The 21,674-nt window shown below is 38.7% G+C and overlaps 1 protein-coding gene across 5 annotated transcripts in view; it reads left to right on the top strand.

Annotated features, from left to right (window-relative positions):
• The window catches only part of ESR1 (estrogen receptor 1), a 250,569-nt gene that overhangs the window by 161,988 nt on the left and 66,907 nt on the right, over positions 1–21,674 (top strand). For all 5 annotated transcript variants that reach the window (XM_060029773.1, XM_060029771.1, XM_060029774.1 and 2 more), the window contains one exon: positions 9,552–9,690. In XM_060029773.1, coding sequence (XP_059885756.1) covers positions 9,552–9,690 — 139 coding nt within the window. The remainder of the gene's footprint in view (positions 1–9,551; positions 9,691–21,674) is intronic.

Raw genomic sequence — 21,674 nt, 5'->3', positions numbered from 1 at the left:
CACAGGAAAAAATGTACGTTCCAAGGTACAAGTGCTTGTTGACTTTTAAACGCAGCCAGCCCGTGCTCCTTATCAGAGATCTCAGAATCGCTCCGCAGTGCTGGCCTTCCTGTCCATTTGACAAGCATGTCAAAGGACAGTCTTAAGCACTTTATAGTTTATTAATTTTTTTCCTTCTTTAGTTTGCCATCTACTCTCAGAAACTGGAAAATAATTTCTTTTACTTTTTTCCCCTTTCTCATTTAAGCTGAAATTGATTTCTTTCTGAGCTTGGAAGGAAAAAAATTAAGCTGTAGTTACTACAGTTGCTTTGCTGAATAAAAATAAAAGACCAGTTTACTTTCAAGCTGTGCTGTATCAGCGTAAAGAGCTGTTCTGTACCTCCAAGGAGGATTTTGACATGAGAGTGCAAAATTTTATAACATCAATATAGGATAATTGTAGCCAACACAAGAAGTAATAGAATTGTTTATTTGGAGGATGGGGTGGGGGGATGGGATTTTTGTGTGTGTTTGGAAAATTGGGAAGCTAGGAGACACTCTCAAATCCATCAGCTTCTCCAGAACTCTTCTCAAATGCTTATTGTCATGACAACCATCTCTTCATGAACCAAGGCCCCGAGTGTAATACAGATGGGCTTGGTAACAAGGTAGAGTTGCCATCTGCTTTGTTTTCTCTGAGGGACATTTTTTTTGATCCCCAAGTATGATCTTCATACCTGAAAGTCCTGACCTATTTTTCTTTCTAGAGTCAGATGTAGTTGTGAGATTAGTTCTTTTCTCCTGACTTTATCTGTCATCACATACCTTACTTATTGCTAAAAGGAGGGGAAAAAAAGGATAATTATGTGTGTGTGAAAACAAGTATACATATTTTAATGATTTATTCCTCTATCTACTTTGCAAAGTCTGATTCAAGGTGCCTAGTAATTCAACAGTACAGGCAAAAGTGAGATCAGGGCTTCCCTGCTGGCACAGTGGTTGAGAGTCCGCCTGCCGATGCAGGGAACACGGGTTCGTGCCCCGGTCCGGGAAGATCCCACATGCCGCGGAGCGTCTGGGCCCGTGGGCCATGGCCGCTGAGCCTGCGCGTCCGGAGCCTGTGCTCCGCAACGGGAGAGACCACAACAGTGAGAGGCCTGCGTACCGCAAAAAAAAAAAAAAAAAAAGATCAGAAAAAGCAGGACTCAGGCAATAATTTTCCCAGGAAACAGGGAAAACTATTACTGCTTTTGAACATTGTATTAATGTCTGTGCTTCTTGATGGGAGGGCTTTGTGCAGTCTGTAAGAAACTCTGGTGTTCTTATTTTCCAACGAAAAGGAGCGCATTAATTCTTTAGGAGAGGAAAACCTTTTCCTGTTACTACATTTCGAGAGAAATTTGCCAAATAAATGATTGCTTACATGCGGGATGCAGCTCAATACCTTTTATCCACTCCTTTACCAAAGATGCAGTGACATTTTCTCACATCCACCTACTACAAAAATTGAGAACCTAATTTTTTAAAGGGATATAGTCAGCATTTCACAAGTTCACACATGCTGTGATCAGAATTAAGACATACCGAACCTTTGAAAAATAAGAAAATACGTATCTAGCCATTTAAAGGAGTGTGGTAAACTAAATCACTAAATAAAGGTTAAGGGAAATATTTTATGAAGTTCAGCTTTTAAGTCAAGAATACTTCCTTCTTTGTATTAAAATTATTTTACATATGCTACAATATGTAATTCTAAACTTAAAGTCTTGAGGTGCTCCATTTTTTCTTTCTAATCAGAGAAGTTCTACAATTACCTCTCTAGATCAGAGGTAATTTATTTCCATACACTTTCTTCTTTTTTTTTTTTTTTCCCTATACATTGATGTGTAAACATAGTCAAATACTGGTTGTTGAGTAAAATGTAACCGCAATAGTTCACACACACAGATGCATATCCAGAGACATGTACGATGACTAAACAATAAATGTGGGCTGATGTCTGAAGCGAGGAAAATCTTCTAGAAAATTTTTGAAGTAGAGTCTGAATACATTTTTGTGGGAAAGTCTAACAATTTTTCAAAGAAGCATTATAAGGAGTGTGGTTCCTTGAATATAGTTCTGGGAGGGTGTTTAAAACCAAGCAACAGGGGCTTTCCTGGTGGCGCAGTGGTTGGGAATCCGCCTGCCGATGCAGGGGACACGGGTTCGTGCCCCGGTCCAGGAAGATCCCACATGCCGCGGAGCAGCTGGGCCCGTGAGCCATGGCCGCTGAGCCTGCGCGTCCAGAGCCTGTGCTCCGCAACGGGAGAGGCCACAACAGTGAGAGGCCTGTGTACCGCAAAAAAACAAAACAAAACACCAAGCAACAATTGAGCAAACTTGAAGCCAGTGTTGTCTTTGGATATCCTTTCTCAGTGAGTAATCTACTCATTATACCTAAGATCTTTTCAGAGGAAGGACAATTTTCTGCATTTAGTTTATCTCTCATGTATGCATTGTAAGAGAGATGTCTGGGAAATATCTCAGATCCTCCCAAGCAAGCTCTCTGTTGTTTGTCTTTCATTCAGATAAAACTGGGGAAGAAGGAGAATAACCGCAGACAGCGGTGTTGGTTTTTCTTTTGGATGTGCCTTAGAAACTCTACCTTTGAATCTGTACACGTAAAAATAAGTCACAGAGTAAAATGTGTTAAGCTCTGCTGCACTGTTCTGAAGGGATTAGTAATGATGTCATAGCGTCTTCATCATACAGTGTCAGCTAAAACATGACACTCTTGTCAGTTTGCAGAGTCAAGATTGGAAAGTTCGTGGATCTATATAGATATCATGACTTTCATCATCTGTAATTCTTTCAACATATGGTCTTCTAAGTAAGGGGTGTTTGAAGGACGCTCCAGTAATTTTAAAGGCAGTACCTTTGTTTATTTTAAAACCTCTGGGCTGAATTCTTCGATCTTTACTCAAATTAATTTGGCTGTCAACTATGCTAAACGTGACAGATTTTAAAAACCGTCAACTTTGTCACATTCAGTTCTTCACTTACCACTGGTTTTTATTGCTTAGCATTGCCTTGAGAATACCACTGTATTTCCCAATGCATGTAGTCACCTCAGGGTAAGATTCATTCTCTCTACCCCAAGGCAAATAAGGAGCAACAAAGGACCTCAGTGGAGGTCTGCTGAGTTCAATAGAAAGCCATGGGCCACTTATATTGGGGCTGGTCGGGGAGGGGTGCATGAAGACAGCTGCATTCTGGATTTGCTAAACATCTTGAAATGCTTTGAGTATAATAAAAGCCCAAACGTGCTTTCTTTTTTCATTTTTTCACATATGTATTTTAGGAGAAATATAACCCACATGCTCATGTTCCCTCCACTTTTAAATCATGAAAATGTTGTTTTGTAAGAACTGTTTGATGTCCAGGAAGTCTTTTATCCTTTTTATTAGGTTATTTTTTACATATAAATAAAAAGAAAAAATAAACAGAAAACACAACATGACGTCATGATTTAGGGCAAACACAAAGTGCTCTATTTAAGTTTGAAGTTCTAAATCTCCAATATTTTAAAACCAAACATTTCTCTTGGTACGTTGCAAAAGTGGTCCTCCCTTCTACTGGACAGAAGTTCCAGCCTGTTGGGATGAAGTAGGGAAGAGTACAAATGTTCATTGAGTAGCCACTCTGGAACTGAGACATCTGCTAACTCCTTAAGTTTTACAATAACCCAAAGTGATTATTTTACAGATGGGAAGAGCTTTCAGAGACCTTAAGTAACTGACCGTGGGCCACGGAATAATTTCAAGCCAGGTCTACGTGTCTTTTTGGTTCATTGTCTTTTAATTACTTCTGTCCTCCTCATTCTGTTGGGGGAGAAGGGAGGGTGTGTACCTTCCAAAGAGTTACATCTTGGGAAGTGACTTGGAAATACCTAATAATCAGGCCTGAGGGTGAGGCTGTTGTAGCCTCTGGAAAGTGTCCGCTTGGTATTGGCAAGGTGGATATTGAGTACGGTGTTTGCATAAGGGCTTTGGATAGGTGATGTTTGCCAGAGGGGGCCTGGGAACACTTCCTTTTATTATAGCGGAGGGAAGCCAGAATACACAGGGATGTGATGTGGGGCAGGCTTGGTAGGAGGCCCATGTTCTTGCACCGTGATTCAGTATGTCTAAACAAGTGATAGTCTCATCCCATTTTATTCTATAACAGTGGTACATATTTGGTAAGAGTGGTATATTACATTATTTATTTAAATGGATTAAACTCATTTCTTAGAAAAGAATTTTTCAATGCTTATATGTTACGGAGACAAAGTGTTAGAGAATGAGAATCACAGTTCTAATGGGTCTCTATAATAAGGCTGCATATAAAGGAGATTCCATATTTTTATTTGGAGGAGGGAGGTTATAGTCAACTATACCATGAGGTACATGGTTCGTAGTATGGCATTAAGTTACTATCTTGTGGCTAAAAAGAAAAAAAACAACAACAAAATGGAGGATGTGAAGACTGCTTAGCATTTGAGCTGGGATCTAGGTTGTTCCGACATTATCTGTTCTATAGGCTTTCTCTCAGAAATCCCAAGTTTTATTCAGTTTGTAGCTGATTTATGCTACAATCTCATGTTCCATATGTTCTTTCTTTCTTTTTTTTTAAAAAAACCCTTATTTTATTTCGGCATCAAGGGGAAAATAGATGAATTATTTAAATCTTCTTTCACTGAGTTAGGGCAAAACAGAAAGAATGCAATGGGCAACATAACTGACATTTTGGAGAACATTGGGGTCATCATATGACTGAGAACATGATTAATTTTTTGAAGGTCAGGAAACTAATATTTTTCCAGTGGATTTACTAAGGGAACCAACCACCTGGCTTCTAGTTTTGAGACAACTGCTCCCCAGGAAAAAGTTGCTTTTTTCTTCACAGAGATTCTACTTTGTTTTGCATCTATAACATACAGATTGTGTTCCATGGAAATAAGAAATACAATTACTGTAGCCCTCATTTTTTTTCTCATGCCTCTACTGAAGACCCACTCTGGTTTCTCTTTTACTCAACAGCAGAACTTAAGGGGCATTCATATTATATTAGTCATTTTGCCTCAGGCTCTCGGCACACTTTGCCGTGTCTTGCCACACCCAGTAAGAGTGGGTAAGGCTTTAAGTATCTCCTGTGTGCCAAGGCAAATTAAGCAGTTAGTATGGCAGTCCCTAGCAGAGTGGGGAAGAGGGCTTAGGATCTCATGAGGCCCAAGGGAGGGGGGAAGACATGCCACGAGCTCCTTTCACAGTCAAAACGCAGTGGAAAATCTTGGAGGCAAAACAGTTACCTTATAACGAAGAAAGAAGGCAGAAATATCTTTACTTGAGACTGGAAATAACAAGCTGCTTGTCTGTATGGAGAGATTCTTTTTCTCTGAAAGAGGCCTTCCTCAACTTCATCAGATCCCTGCCCACATAACAGGTGGCGAACAGGACTTGAAGCATTTCTGTCTGTTTCCAGTATATCCTATCTCTGGATACTCTATTACTAGACCTGTAAGTGCAGACTAGAGAAAAAGGCTCATGTTCGCTTTCTCTTAAAATTTTATTTTATAAAGTGAGATTTCCTTGCAGCTGATTTCACTTGGTCTCAATAAACTACTGTTACTACTTTTGAGGTATGCATTCTACCCCACTGGTGTGGATTCCACAGCCCTGAAGACCCCTTGCCACTGGCACTAAATGAGAGTCCCTAAGTGATGGGGGGTAAATCATGTCTCACTGTGTCACCTGTAAGAAGTTCTGTCACTGATGCCTCTATTCATATCCCCTAGATGCTGCTAGCTCCCACCTTCATACTGGCCACACTTTCAAGTGTTCAAGAAAGGCATTGTTGCATGCCTCTAAGTTATGATAGATTCAGCTGAAGTTGCATAATAGATTATTCTTCCTGTTTCGAAGGAAAATAAGCCAAAGGGTTGAAACTCGGTGTCTATAGATAGTTGACCCAGTATAATTTTGTTTGGGATTTATTACATTATTTTTCTTCACTGTATATGAACTGAGAATATTAAAGGACATTTATTCTACACCAAAAGAGCATGCAGCTCCTGTGTGGTTAAAATAATATTGAGATCGGTATATTGGAAGAGACACTCCATCCAGTGACTTCCTTCAGTAGCCCTCCCGTTCACTGAGAAGGTTAATTGACAGTTTTTGCACACTCCCTGCAGCCCTGCCCCAGGAACTTGCAGAGGACACTTTGGAAGAGACACAATAACCCTTGTCTGCAGGCAATATGCACAGCTGGGAAAGATAATTAAAGAGACTATTTCTTTTTGAGAGATCTACATCATTTCAACAGAAGCACCCAGCAATTCTGCTGGATTCAGACTGAAAACTGTCACTAACAGACATACTTCAGACAGATTTCATAATCACCAGACCTCTGTGGTACAAATGGTTATGGTGAGCTTCTGAGACTCCCCAAAAACCACTAAAACTGCCCGACTTAAATAGCACTGAAGTTTTGACGTGAGAATTAAAAAGTATGATTCAGTTTAATATGTAAGGTTGCTACCAGAAAATGCTCCTTTGGTTTTCCAAAATTGATTGGTTACATGGCTGCAGTTCTCTCTCGAGATACCCTCTAGATGTCATCCTGCGTGATTGTTTGGGGCTTATGGAGGGTATTGAATTACATTGTGTAGGTTTCATTATGGGTGACATTATCACAGGATTACATTTTTTTTCCACATCAAACAGGGAATGTCATGAGAAGAGAGAAAATACCTCTCAAATGTTAACATTTCTGAAAGTGAGTTTGATTTATAGGGTAGGTTTATATTGCTATTATGAGACTTTATCTGAAAAATTGGGATGAAATCTTAAAGAATTAAAACTTCCCTGTGAGTTTTCCTTATAAACACTGCTCACTGGAGATGGTCTATCCCATTAGACGTTGACTACTGAGAAAGAGAAGCCTTTCTTGCTGCCTTCGGCAGTGCTTCTTCCAGATCAAGGCTAGTCCATTTTGACCCAAAGCATGCTATAGGTAAACAGTTCCAAGGTGTAGGGATATCTGTTCCTTTTTCTTCCCAGGAGTCCTGAAACCCAGTCACTGTTTTTTAATCCCTTAGTTTTTCTTATGAACAGAACTGCCCATTATCTCTCCAGTTGCAAGTCCCGCTTTGTGTGACTGAAACCCACCCTTTCCAGTGGGAAGACACTTGCTCTGATAAATGCTACACTGTTAATTGGCCTTGGCATGGCTGAATGGTGTAGCAGAAGGTGCAATAAATTTAGATGTGAAAAAAGCAGAATTTGATAGAATTATGCATTTTGTGCTTCTAATGAGTACATAGTCTAGAAGGATTTACAGACACATGCATAATTAATGTGAATATAGTGTAAGATAATGATCTGTTAGAAGCACATGAAAAGATGCTCAGTATCATTAGTCATTAGGGAAATGCAAATTAAAATCACAGTGCCAGTGTGATACCTCTGTACATCTACTAGAATGTCTAACATGAAAAAGACTGACCATACTAAGTATTGGCTGAAGATGTGGCGAGACTGGTACTCTCATCCATTGCTGTCGGGGTTGTAAAATGGAACAATCACTTTTGAAGACAGTTTAGCAGTTTCTTAAAAAGTTAAACATATACCTACTATCTACCTACCTTATAATCCAGCCATAGTACACTTAAATATTTACCCAGGAGAAATGAAAGCATATGTCCATACAAAAAATTGTACATAGATTGCTCATGGCAATTTTATTTGTAATAGCCTGAAGTTAATCAAATATCCAATGAAAGGATAAATTGTATTTATTTATTGGCTATATCCAATAAAAAGAATCAACTGTTCTTTATTGCTGAGTGGAATACCACTCAGCAATGAAAAGAATCAACTATTTATACATGTAACAACATAGGTAAGTCTTAAAATAATTACGCTGAGTTAAAGAAGGCAAAAAGATGAGAGACTCTTGGAGAATTAAATAAATGCAGTAATGGTGGAAATATAGAAAGGAGAAAAAGAATTTTATGGTTACTTCAAAGATAGGGTTAATGAGGCTTGGTTATGGGATGGTGGCTAGCGGGGGCTTACACTCTGAGGTCTTTCTCCACCTTGGGTTTCTCTATGTGGATATCATCTACTTGGTGGTAAGGATCATATGAAAGATGGCACTTAAGTATATAAGAAATGATGAGCTAATTGTTTCATGCTGATTCTTTAATCAACACCCCCAAGAAGAAACATTCAGTAGGCAAACCATCGCTACTACTGCTTAAGGAAAATAAACTTACATTTTGGCTTTTTAGTAAATACAAGTATAGATAACTAATAAAAGTATAATATTAGTGAGAAAAAATTAAAGAAGAGGACAAAGAAAATGGGATTCCTAGACCCATCTCATGGATAAGAGAGAACAAAGGGTTGAGGGCAGAGAGAGAGAGGAAGGAAATGTGATGGGGGTACCTCAGGACAAAAGAACAGGGAACCGATTTGGAAAGGAGCAAACTTTATGGACATCTTGTTTATGCAATGCCCTTGTCACTCTGGCATGTCTTAATTTGTGTGGTTAGATTTATTTAGTCACTTGATCCAAAGTCTACAATCAATTGCAGCACATAAGAAGTACTGTCACTTGTGGTCAAGGACATAGGTTCTGGAGATTATATTTCCATCTCTGACCTTAACTAGTATATAAGCTCTCTGAACATCTGTTTCCTTATCTGTAAAATGATATCCCCGTGAGTTCCTACCTCTGAGAATTATTGTGTTAATAAATACTTTAAAAATTGGTATGGGAAGTACTTAGCATCGCTTCTAACCCATAGTAAAGGCTCAATCAATTGATCTTCCTCTTCTTTCCCCTTCTTCCCCTTCTCCCCCTCCTTCTTCTCACTATTATTATTACTATTAGGCATCCACCATATTGTCAGTGATGATTGGAGAAAGCTTTACTCTCCCAATACGCCGTTGGAAAACAAGGGCACTTTTTAGTGTTTATTACCAGAAGTAACCATAATGTCACTTTTATTCATCTGACTCATTCTCTCCCGAGTGATTTATTTACACATTCTACTGTATTAGTCTTTCTTTTCCATGGTGTGAAAAAAAGAGCATGGCTTAGTGATGAAGCAAAGAGGTAGAAATTTAGTGACTTTGGTCCTGCCTGTGCTCCAATTCCTATTTGGTTTAGGGCAAGTAATTTAAATTTCCTGCACCTAAATATCTTCAGCTGAAACAGAAATGAAATGTAATGATCACATAGGGCTATTAGAAATGTCTAAGTAAAAAGCATACACATTTTAACACTAAGTTCAGAACGTTACAGAAAACTAAGTGGGTTGCTTAAGTTAGTATATTTCTGTAGATATGACACTAAGACATTAAAAAAATGCCACAGTAAAGTTCATTGATATGCTAGGTTTAAAAAATAGTTACTTGACTTTCCTACTGTGTGCTTCTAATTTATGTTTTCCCATCTAATAAAAAATAGACCCTACCACTTCAAATCCCTGGTTGCATTACTTTTCATCTGAGTCAGCAGGGTTTTCTTGTCTTGTTTCAGGATTTGTGGATTTGACCCTCCATGATCAGGTCCACCTTCTGGAATGTGCCTGGCTAGAGATTCTCATGATTGGTCTTGTCTGGCGCTCCATGGAGCACCCAGGGAAGCTCCTGTTTGCTCCTAACTTGCTCCTGGACAGGTGAGTGACCTGGCTGTAGTTTGGGGGAAGCACGTTCTTGATAATCACCAGTTTGATCCTGAAACTCCTTTATTCAGCATTGCACGAAGCTTCCAAGAACTTTATCAGATATATTTACAAATGGGTGGATTCGGGTGATGTAGGGTAGTCGAGTTCACGGAAGGCTAAGGATAACTGTCTGCCTGATGTCTCCCCAGATTAGCTCTCTCATTTCTAAAATATACATGTATATTGTATATGTGTGTGTATATTTATATATACATATATGCATGTATCAATATATATACACATATGTATGTATCAGTATCTATACACATATGTATTTGTGTGTATTTACAAAATTGTGAACTGTAATTTTCTAACTTCACCTTCATCTTGTGTTATATAAAAGAATGATGAGTAACTTTCCTTTAATTAAATCTTTTTTTGGCTCATGTACATCCAAGCCACAATAGTCTTTTCATTTCCTTTTCCAATTTTGCCATCAGTAAATGAAGAAATTTGAACAGAGTTCTGAAGGCCACTTCCAGTTTTATGAATTCATACAAGTTAACTTGCTTATTTTAGAAAATGAAGATTTCAGTTTTCAAATGTGCCACCTTATTTCATGTATTCTATTTGGGTTGACTTGTAATGTGGGTCCTGTTCTTTCTTATTCAGTCATTGCTTAGAGTAATCGAATGTAGACATTAGTTAACAGCAGCTACCACTAACAGAGTCCCTACCCAGCCCCAGCTGCTGTGCTGAATACTTTACATACACGATCTCATTTAATCATCACAGCACTCCTGGGAAGCCTTATCATTCACGTTTTACCAGAAAGGATGCTAAGTTTCAGAGACATTCTGCTACTTGCAAAGAGCACTGAGCTAGCCGATGGTGGAGCCAGGATTGGAATTCAAGATCTGTCTGTCTCTGGCACACTCATGTTGGCTCCTGCCCTCTGCACACGTCCTTCACACTCCTTCCTCATCAGCAATGCCTTCTCTGGTCTGCTACTGTGACCTTTGGTTACCAGATGTACCTTGTCTTTATGGACGACATAATCATTTGAATGGGAAAGATCCATCTTCTAGTTGTTCCTTGCAGACTTTTTTTGCCTCTGCTCATCAGTCCAAGGCTGCCAGGTTGCACGCGATGCACCTTTGGGCTTTCCTTCCTTTTGGAGCACCACGCTGCCCCCTCATCTCCTGTCCTGCTCTGGCTTCCTTTCCTACACCTGCCAAGCCGCCTGGAACAGAGTTCTGGCAACATTTATTTATTTAAATACTGGAGAATTGTGTACGTATTGGTTACTCTTTCATCATTTTGTGTTATTATAGCGTCATCAACAGTGATGATGCTGTTCAAGAAGCAGCTCTTTCTTTCCATGGAATATAGTCCCGTATCACAGTTCTGTGGACTGATCGAGAGCGGCCACTGTCTGGTTCCGTAGAACTGCCCTCGCACGGTATTTAGCCTGCCTTTTAGAGGATGTCTCTACAGTGCTTCTTCACTTCTTTTCCTTCCTTTCCCTTCCCTTCCCTTCCCTTGTTTCTCTTGTCATTTTTCCCTTCCACCTCTTTTTTCCTGTTTTCCTTCGCTTTCCTCTTTCCTTCTTTTTTTTTTTTTGGCCTATCTCCTCTTCCTCCTTTTCTTTCTCCTCCTCCTTTTTCTTCTGCTGCTTTTCAGTTTTTTCTGTTACAGTCATGTCGTTCCATGACCAAGTTATAATAAATTTGCAGATGAAAATCATAGACCACATACAGTGTTTCTCCAGAAGGTGTCTTCAGGGTTTAGGATATTGGAAGGTGTAGACTGGAAGGTGTCTTCAGGGTAGACTGGAAGGTGTCTTCAGGGTTTAGGATATTGGGGACATTCCTGACTGAATTGATGTGTCCCTTGATTTACTTCCTCATCCATGTTTACCTTCTTAGGTACACACTTCCTGAGAGCAATCATCAGTCATTGTATTTTAGATATGAAAGTGTTTGTGACATCACCTCACCCCGATGAAACTCATCTTGCCAGCAAGGTGATATTGTGTAGGATCTTATCAGCCACCTGCCTTTCTCTTCCACACACTGTCAGTGTGCTTAATATTCTCCCATGTTTCTCACTGCAGTGTCAGTGACTAAGAGTTCTCATTTCTCTCCATTCCTACCTTCTAAAATTCCAGATAGGAAGTTCCTACTACCTCTAGACCAGGATTTCTCAACTTCTGCACTATTGACATTTTTGGTTGGATTATTCTTTCTTGTGGGGGGACTGTCCTGTGTATTTTAGGATGTTTAGCAGCATTCCTGGACTTAACCTACTAGATGCTCTTGTAGCAGCATCCCTTTCCCCAGAGATGACAACCCCAAATGTCTCCAGACATTTCTAAATGTCCCCTGTGGGGGGGGGGGGGGCGGGGGGAAGGGAGGCACAGAACTGTCCCTGGTTGAGAACCACTACTCTAGATTTTCCCGTTTCAAAACCCTATAAGCTCTTCAGACTCACAGGATTGAATACATTATCTTCCTCACCACGTTTGTTCCTTTTCTTTTTTTCTATTAGTGGCATTCAACTAGACACTGAAGCTGTCAAGTTCAAGTTAACCATGGATTCCACTTCCCCCACCAGATTATCCAGTTAACTGTCAAATCCTTCCTGCCCTGTTTCTGAAATCCACACCTCCCCTTTGTCGCCATTCCTCCCCCAGCACAGGTCCAAGTCAGCCCTCCCCACAGGCTTGCCTCTCCAGCGCTGTCTTTCTCGGCCACCGGTCCTCTTTCCTTCAGTCTCTTCCCACAGGGCTGCCAGAGGCTTCCTTCTAAGGCACAGCTGCGATCCTGATGCTTCCTGATTCAGCTTCCATTGGCTCTCTGCCTTCTTTAGAAAGTTCTGTCTAGACTTCTTACCTTGATAATTATGAATCCCTGTTGCAAGTGTCACAGACACAGACATCAGCAGAGCGGGTCAGATGATGTAATGAGGAAGGCCAGTGGCTTTGAGTCCAAAACGGAGTTCTGGGGATTAAGTGAGCCTGGTGGGCTCTTTTCCAGGCTAACAAACACCTGGGCCCTGACTGCAGCCCGAGAGCCACGAACTTGACTTCACTCTTCAAGGTTTTTTTCCACTGCTTCTGAAAGGCCCTGTACCTTTAGGATTCATTGTCAGAATCTTGGGACCTTCTTTAAAGCCATTCCAGATGTTACTCTTCCAGAAAACCTTCCTCCAAACTCTCTCCTCTTTAGCCAGAAAGTAGCCTTTTCTTTGTCTATGTTCTCATGGGGTTTGGTTTCTGCTTCTCTTATTCTCCTTCTGCCACCTGTAAGTTATGACTGTATGTCTTATCTTCCCTTTCAGCTCATGAACTTCACGCAGGCAGGAACCAGATCTTGTTCGCCTTTTTGTTCCCTCCAATGAACAAAGTCTTCCATGATCCCCGATAAGTGTGTGTTAATTGCACTGGCCAGGGTCCCCCGGTGGCTCATGGCAGAGTCAGGAGAAGCCACGTCTTCTGATGGTCATTTCAACTGTTCTTGTCATCAAACTCACTCACTTCTTGTTCAGGGCTACTTAATTCCTGGCTTAGACCCTTCTAGACTTTGAAGAAATTAAGATACATCTGTTTCGAAAGGATTTTTAAAATTACTAAGTGCATTTGTCTTATGCTTATACTTCTGCTTATATTCCACAAACCTGTTAAATTCCGAATGAAGATAAACAGAGGATCTTATTTTTCTTCCATCACTAGACCCACTATGGAGTAAAATCCTCCAGGTCTTCATATGTTTAAGAACATTTACGTACATACATTTCTAATCATGTTAATGATTAGAAAAATATATAAATAATATTATTTTTTAAATATGGTCTATAGTGTATAATTTTCTATATTTTTCTAATCATTAACATGTACCTAAATATTATAAAATTTCAATATTATTAAATGACTCTCTTGGTATTAGAAGATAACTGCTTTTGACGACATTGATATATGTATAACAGTAAAAAATATTGTGACCAGCAACCCATTTGAAATTTTATACATCTGGAAGATGACTTTTGAGTGATAGTTGAGAGCACTGTTTATGTTTTCGCCTTGCAGGCTCCCAACCCTTTTGATAACATTCAGCTTTCTGATTAACATCAGTCACCTTGATCTCTGTTTTGCTCTTTTCCCATCCTTTTGCACATTGTAAACATTTTTTGTAACAAAATGTAGAAATCCATGAGTTTTAAAGCCAAGTATTTGAGAGCTGGTAAGCAAAAGATGAGTGTTAGCTGCATCATTTTTATTTTATCTCAGGCTTGGTGATACTACCTTTGCAAAGTCGGCCTCCGTAGGGTGTTTACATCTGCATAGACCTGGGGACAAGGGAAAGCCAGAAGTCCCAAGGAGTCCTGTCACCCAGGGATTATCAACGTTGCTAACTAGAGACAAGGGTTTATCTGCGATAGATTACAATGATATCCTGTTTTCTTAAGCCTTCTTTGCAAATCCAGCCTTGCTTTCCAAGGCTATCAAGAGGATAGAATATACCTCAGTCTTCCCTTGTAATTACTCAAATGTTAGTATTGGCAAATGGGGTTTAGTGATTATAGGAATATAAAAAAAATTGCTGAATTACCATCCCACACTTGTGAGCAGAGGACTGTATTTCCTATCTAGCATCCGTTTCAAAATAGTTATTGCTTGATTTACTCCCGATGATAACCCATGATATCTTGATTCTGGTAGTTTATAGCTTTCCTGGTAGTCATATGCTTGAAGGGTAATGTTATCCTTGCCACTTAGCTTACCCACAGTTTCCAGTTCTTCCCTGTATCTTGCAGCAGTGAGTTCCAAGCACTTAATGCAGTCTTCTCTTCCTGTGAAAACCAAGAAATAAAGCTTATTATCAGGTATTAGTAGAGAACCCAGTAATTTCTCTCAGTGTGTGTGTGTATTTTATAAGAGGGAAGTTAAAGATAATAAGAACACCTGCGAAAGTAATCAGGAAATGGAGAAAACTCATTTTCCATTCTAGCACCTAATCCCTTGGTGTGTTTTGGCACCAGAAAACACAAAATATGTCCCCTGTGTCAACTAGGAATGCACCTCTTCGTTTAGTCCTGCTTGAGTGCTCACCCTGGAAAAACAGAGACGGAAAACAGAAGCAAAAGTGTTCAATATAAGTCATTCCTTGTGGGATCGCTTTGTTTTCGCAGGAGTAAAGTTTGCTATCGCTGGAAGGCAGATGTGATGTTAGAGGACACAGTGTGAATTGCCAGTTCGCTGAGACTATCCAGTTCCCAGAGCACCGTCTAAATTCTGTTTTGCTGGCGCCATCCATGCTAACAAATTCTGAGAAATATTTGCGGATTTCTCAGTGAAGCCAAAGCACTCTCTTTCGATTCCTATTCACTCTCAGAGAAAAAAAAAACTATTCATCCATTTGAAAGCAAAGCTTAACTCGACAAGGAGAATATTCCCTCTACCAAGCGTCTGGCCAGAGGGTTGTTGATCTAGCTCTTTCCATCGCTCCTGCATCAGGAGGCTCTGTCTGTAGGAAATAATATTGGACAACAGAAAGTTCTTTGACTTGTAGGCATGGAATAGGAATAAGTTCTCTTCCGTAAGAGAAAAACAGGTTGTTGCACTGGAGAGAACATTTTGCTTCTTCTACTAAATAGCTGACTGTTTTCAGACCATAAATTCACTTTAAACTGAAAAAAAAAAAGTCATTTTCTAGAAGCAAGAGCATGCTCATTTCAAGTTATTTATTGTAAATATTTCAGAAAAAAACATGCAGATAAAAACATGCAAATGAAACAATGCTTCCAGCAAATGCTTTTACTGGCCTTTTTTTAATTGGCCTTTGAAATTTTTTTCCTGTGTAAAATTTGATGTAAATTCTTTGCAGATTTTTTTCACTTGGAAGAGTGAAAAAAGAAAGTTCAGAAGTAAGTTGATAAATTCAGAACGTAATTTGTTTAAAGGTTTCTTGGGCATAAAAAGAAGGACCTCCCTTTATATTCCCTTTTTAGATTTCTTCTCTCTGAAAAATATATGCTCTACTGAAGGGGGATGTTATAATAGCAGGGGCAGCAGGTGGGTGGGGGAGTGATCAGCTCCTCAGCAAAGTCAGTCCTGGGCAGGAGACAGTTTCGGTTACTCCAGTGGCTTTGCTGGATTCCCTCATAACTTTCCAGGCTTGTGTTGGTTTGCATCCCTATATGGCCCATTCATATCCCAAGAACTTTGTTCATAACTTTTTTTTTTTGCTCTACCTTATAGAATTGGATGAGGAAAGAAAAGAAAGGAAGCCAACCTTTATGTAACCTCTTTAATCTGTACAGTAGTGTGTTGGGTTGTCTTCTATTATATTGTATTCATTATGTGAGAATACAGGTAGCAAAGGGTTTTACCAGCTTGTATTGTTGGCGCTGGATCCGTTGGTTCTTTCCAGTTCTGAGTCCTTAATTCCTCAACAGCAGATGCCAACTGATTGATTCTTTAAAGTCTTTGGTGCAGAGTTATGACAAATCCTGGGAATATGAAACTGTAAACTGCAGAGGAGAAAAATTGAGGCCCAAAGAAGAGAGAAATTAGCCAAGCTGCTAATATTACTGCTATCTCTGATTGAAAAGGTATCAAAATATCTATTGGACTAAAACCCAATTTCATGACACACTTTAAGTGGGTCAATTATGTGATATGTGAATTATATCTCAATAAAAATATTAAACACACACACACACATATTGGAGTTTTGGAAAAAGTCAATTTGACCAACAAGGTCTTCAATCATGAAAGCGCCTGTAGGGATTCTACTGGAAAAAGGTAAAAAACAAAACATTCAAATCAAAATTTCTCCTTAAAAGCAAAGCAATTAAGCAGTGCTATGTTATAAAGGCTACTAAGCCACAAGTCTTTAACTCCTCAAGAGGAATAAGCCTATAAACAGTAAGGATCCACTTAATATAAAATTGCCCCAGAGGAAAAGGCATAATTCCAACCAAAGAATTAATCCTGTGTAAGAGATTAATTTAACTTTTCTTACGTGTTTACCTACCACATTATTTTTGCATTTGCCATAAATTGTTAACAATTAAACTTGCTAATTGATTTAAAATACAATCATCATAATATTTTTGACAGTTCTAAAATATCTTGATATTATTTAAGTCACACATGCTACATAGAGGTAATCACGTAATCCCTCTCTCATATCTGCTTTAATCGCAGCTGCTTTTCCATAGTCGGAATTGGAAAGATCCTCATTTGTTTAATGAGTGCAATTAAAATCCATTGATAAAGGGAGATAACACAACTTCAAGTCTGTGTTAGTTAGGATTCAGTTTAAGTCAACTCAGTAGATATTTATTGAGTATGTCCATGTCTCTATTCTGCCTGATACTGGAGGATATGAAAAAAATGTGTAAGAGGCAGACCTGTCCTCAGGGAACTCACTGTCTAGTGGTCGAGTAATATTGGTGTACAAATGAATGCAGGCAAAAGCAAGACATTATAAGCAAGCCTCCATCACACCCCACATCATTCATGTCTAGTTTAGCTTCCTCCATCACTGTGTTAAAAATTGAGATACAATTGACATAACATTATATTGTACAACACGTGTATACAACGTATGAGTTGATATATGTAGATATTATAAAATGGTCACCACAGTAAGTCGAGTTAACATCCATCACCACAAATAGTTATATATTTTCCTACGACGAGAAATTTTAAGGTCTACCCTCTTACCAGCTTTCAAATATACAGTAAAGTTTTATTAACTGTAGTCACGAGGCTGTACATTACCGTCCCCAGAACTTATTTATCTTATAACTGAAAGTTTGTACCTTTTCACTATCTTCACCCATTTTGCCCACCATCCTCCTCTGACAACCACCAATTTGTTCTCTGTATCTTTGAGCCTGGTGGATTTGTTTTTTTCTAAGATTGCATATATAAGTGATATCATACTGCGATGTGTCTCTCACTGTCTGACTTACTTCACTTAGCATAAGGCCCTCAAAGTCCCTCCATATTATCACAAACGGCAGGATTTCCGTCTTTTTATGGCTGAATAATATTTCATTATATGTATGTATATCTATAAACTTTTTCTTTATCCATTCATCCTTTGATGGACACTTAGGTTACTTCCATGCCTTGGCTGTTGTAAATAATGCTGCAATGAACATGGAAGTGCAGATATCTTTTCAAATTAGTGTTTTCATTTTCTTTGGATAAATGCCCAGAAGAGGAATTTCTGGATCATATGGTAGTTCTATTCTTAAATTTTTGAGGAACCTCCATCCTGTGTTCCATAGCGGCGGCCCAATTTACATTTTTACCAACAGTGCACAAAAGGGTTCCCTCTTCTCCACATCCTCACCAACACATGTTATTTCTTCTCTTTTTTTTTTTTTTGAATTTTATTGAATTAATTATTTTGTACAGTAGGTTCATTTTAGTTATCCATTTTATACATATTAGTGTATATATGTCAATCCCAATCTCTCAATTCATCCCCCCAGCCCCCAACCCCCTGCCACTTTTGCCCTTTGGTGACAATATGTTGGTTCTCTACATCTGTATCTCAACTTCTACCCTGCAAACGAGTTCATCTGTACCATTTTTCTAGGTTCCACATATATGCGTTAATATACGATATTTGTTTCTCTCTTTCTGACTTACTTCACTCTGTATGACAGTCTCTAGATTCATCCACGTCTCTACAAATGACCCAATTTCATTCCTTTTTATGGCTGAGTAATGTTCCATTGTATATATGTACCACATCTTCTTTACCCATTCATCTGTCGATGGGCATTTAGATTGCTTCCATGACCTGGCTATTGTAAATAGTGCTGCAATGAATATTAGGGTGCATGTGTCATTTGAACTATGGTTTTCTCTGGGTATATGCCCAGTAGTGGGATTGCTGGGTCGTATGGTAATTCTAGTTTTAGTTTTTTAAGGAACCTCCATACTGTTCTCCATAGTGGCTCTATCAATTTACATTCCCACCAACAGTGCAAGAGGGTTCCCTTTTCTCCAACCCTCTCCAGCATTTATTGTTTGTAGATTTTCTGATGATGCCCATTCTAACTGGTGTGAGGTGATACCTCACTATAGTTTTGATTTGCATTCCTCTAATAATTACTGATGTTGAGCAGCTTTTCATGTGCTTCGTGGCAATCTGTATGTCTTCTCTGGAGGAATGTCTGTTTAGGTCTTCTGCCCATTTTTGGATTGGGTTGTTTGTTTTTTTTAATATTGAGCTGCATGAGCTGTTTATATATTTTGGAGATTAATCCTTTGTCCATTGATTCATTTGCAAATATTTTCTCCCATTCTGAGGGTTGTCTTTTTGTCTTATTTGTAGTTTCCTTTGCTGTGCAAAAGCTTTTAAGTTTCACTAGGTCCCATTTGTTTATTTTTGTTTTTATTTCCATTACTCTAGTAAGTGGATCAAAAAACGTCTTGCTGTGATTTATGTCAAAGAGTGTTCTTCCTATGTTTTCCTCTAAGAGTTTTATAATGTCCGGTCTTACATTTAGGTCTCTAGTCCATTTTGAGTTTATTTTTGTGTACAGTGTTAGGGAGTGTTCTAATTTTATTCTTTTACATGCAGCTGTCCAATTTTCGCAACACCATTTATTGAAGAGACTGTCTTTTCTTCATTGTATATCCTTGCCTCCTTTGTCATAGATTAGTTGACCATAGGTGCGTGGGTTTATCTCTGGGCTTTCTATCCTGTTCCATTGATCTATATTTCTGTTTTTGTGCCAGAACCATATTGTCTTGATTACTGTAGCATTGTAGTATAGTCTGAAGTCAGGGAGTCTGATTCCTCCAGCTCCGTTTTTTTCCCTCAAGACTGCTTTGGCTATTTGGGGTCTCTTTTGTGTTTCCACAGAAATTTTAAAATATTTTGTTCTAGTTCTATAAAAAATACCTTTGGTAATTTGATAGGGATTGCATTGAATCTGTAGACTGCTTTGGGTAGTATAGTCATTTTCACAATATTGATTCTTCCAATCCAAGAACATGGTATATCTCTCCATCTGTTTGTATGATCTTTAATTTCTTTCATCAGTGTCTTATAGTTTTCCGCATACAGGTCTTTTGTCTCCCTAGGTAGGTTTACTCTGAGGTATTTCATTCTTTTTGTTGCAGTGCTAAATGGGAGTGTTTCCTTGATTTCTCTTTCAGATGTTTCATCATTGGTGTGTAGGAATGCAAGAGATTTCTGTGCATTAATTTTGTATCCTGCAACTTTACCAAATGCCTCGATTAGCGCTGGTAGTTTTCTGGTGGCATCTCTATGTATAGTATCATGTCATCTGCAAACAGTGACAGTTTTACTTCTTCTTTGCCAATTTGTATGCCTTTTATTTCTTGTTCTTCTCTGATTGCCGTGGCTAGGACTTCCAAAACTGTGTTGAATAACAGTGGTGAGAGTGGACATCCTTGTCTTGTTCCTGATCTTAGAGGAAATGCTTTCAGTTTTTCACCATTGAGAATGATGTTTGCTGTGGGTGTGTCATATATGGCCTTTATTTTGTTGAGGTAGATTCCCTCTATGCCCACTTTCTGCAGAGTTTTTACCATAAATTGGTGTTGAATTTTATCAAAAGCCTTTTCTGCATCTATGGAGATAATCATATGGTTTTTATTCTTCAATTTCTTAATATGGTGTACCACATTGATTGATGTGCTTATATTGAAGAATCCTTACATCCCTGGGATAAATCCCACTTCATCATGGTGTGTGATCCTTGTTGGACTCTGTTTGCTAGTATTTTGTTGAGGATTTTTGCATCTGCATTCATGAGTGATATTAGTCTGTAATTTTCTTTTTTTGTAGTATCTTTTTCTTGTTTTGGTGTCAGGGTAATGGTGACCTCATAGAATGAGTTTGGGAGGGTTCCTTCCTCTGCAATTTTTTGGATGAGTTTGAGAAGGATGGGTGTTAGCTCTTCTCTAAATGTTTCATAGAATTCACCTGTGAAGCCATCTGGTCCTGGACGTTTGTTTGTTGGAAGATTTTTAATCACAGTTTCAATTTCATTACTTGTGATCGGCCTGTTCATATTTTCTATTTCTTCCTGGTTCAGTCTTGGAAGGTTATACCTTTCTAAGAATTTGTCCATTTCTTCCACGTTGTCCATTTTATTGGCATAGAGTTGCCTGTAGTAGTCTCTTAGGATGCTTTGTATTTCTGTGGTGTCTGCTGTAATTTCTCCTTTTTCATTTCTAATTTTATTGATTTGAGTCCTCTCCCTCTTTTTCTTGATGAGTCTGGCTAATGGTTTATCAATGTTGTTTATCTTCCCAAAGGACCAGCTTTTAGTTTTCTTGATCTTTGCTATTGTTCTCTTTGTTTCTGTTACATTTATTTCTGCTCTGATCTTTATGATTTCTTTCCTTCTGCTAACTTTGGGTTTTGTTTGTTCTTCTTTCTCTAGTTCCTTTACGTGTAAGGTTGGATTGTTTATTTGAGATGTTTCTTGTTTCTTGAGGTAGGCTTGTATTGCTATAAAGTTCCCTCTTAGAACTGCTTTTGCTGCATCCCATAGGTTTTGGATCGTCGTGTTTTCATTGTCATTTGTTCTAGGTATTTTTTGATTTCCTCTTTGATTTCTTCAGTGAACTCTTGGTTATTTAGTAATGTGTTGTTTAGCCTCCATGTGTTTGTGTTTTTTATGTTTTTTTCCGTGTAATTGATTTCTAATCTCATAGAGTTGTGGTCAGAAAAGATGCTTGATATGATTTCAGTTTTCTTAAATTTACTGAGGCTTGATTTGTGACCCAAGATGTGATCTATCCTGGAGAATGCTCTGTGTGCACTTCAGAAGAAAGTGTAATCTGCTGTGTTTGGATGGAATGTCCTATAAATATCAATTAAATCTATCTGGTCTATTGTGTCATTAAAGCTTGTGTTTCCTTATTAATTTTCTGTTTGGATGATCTGTCCATTGGTGTAAGTGAGGTGTTAAAGTTCCCCATTATTGTG

Source organism: Delphinus delphis, chromosome 14 (assembly GCF_949987515.2).
Source record: "Delphinus delphis chromosome 14, mDelDel1.2, whole genome shotgun sequence".
In the NCBI taxonomy this organism is placed as follows: Eukaryota; Metazoa; Chordata; class Mammalia; order Artiodactyla; family Delphinidae; genus Delphinus; species Delphinus delphis.
Note: the sequence above shows the minus strand (reverse complement) of the source record. Positions and strands in the feature narration are given on the sequence as shown.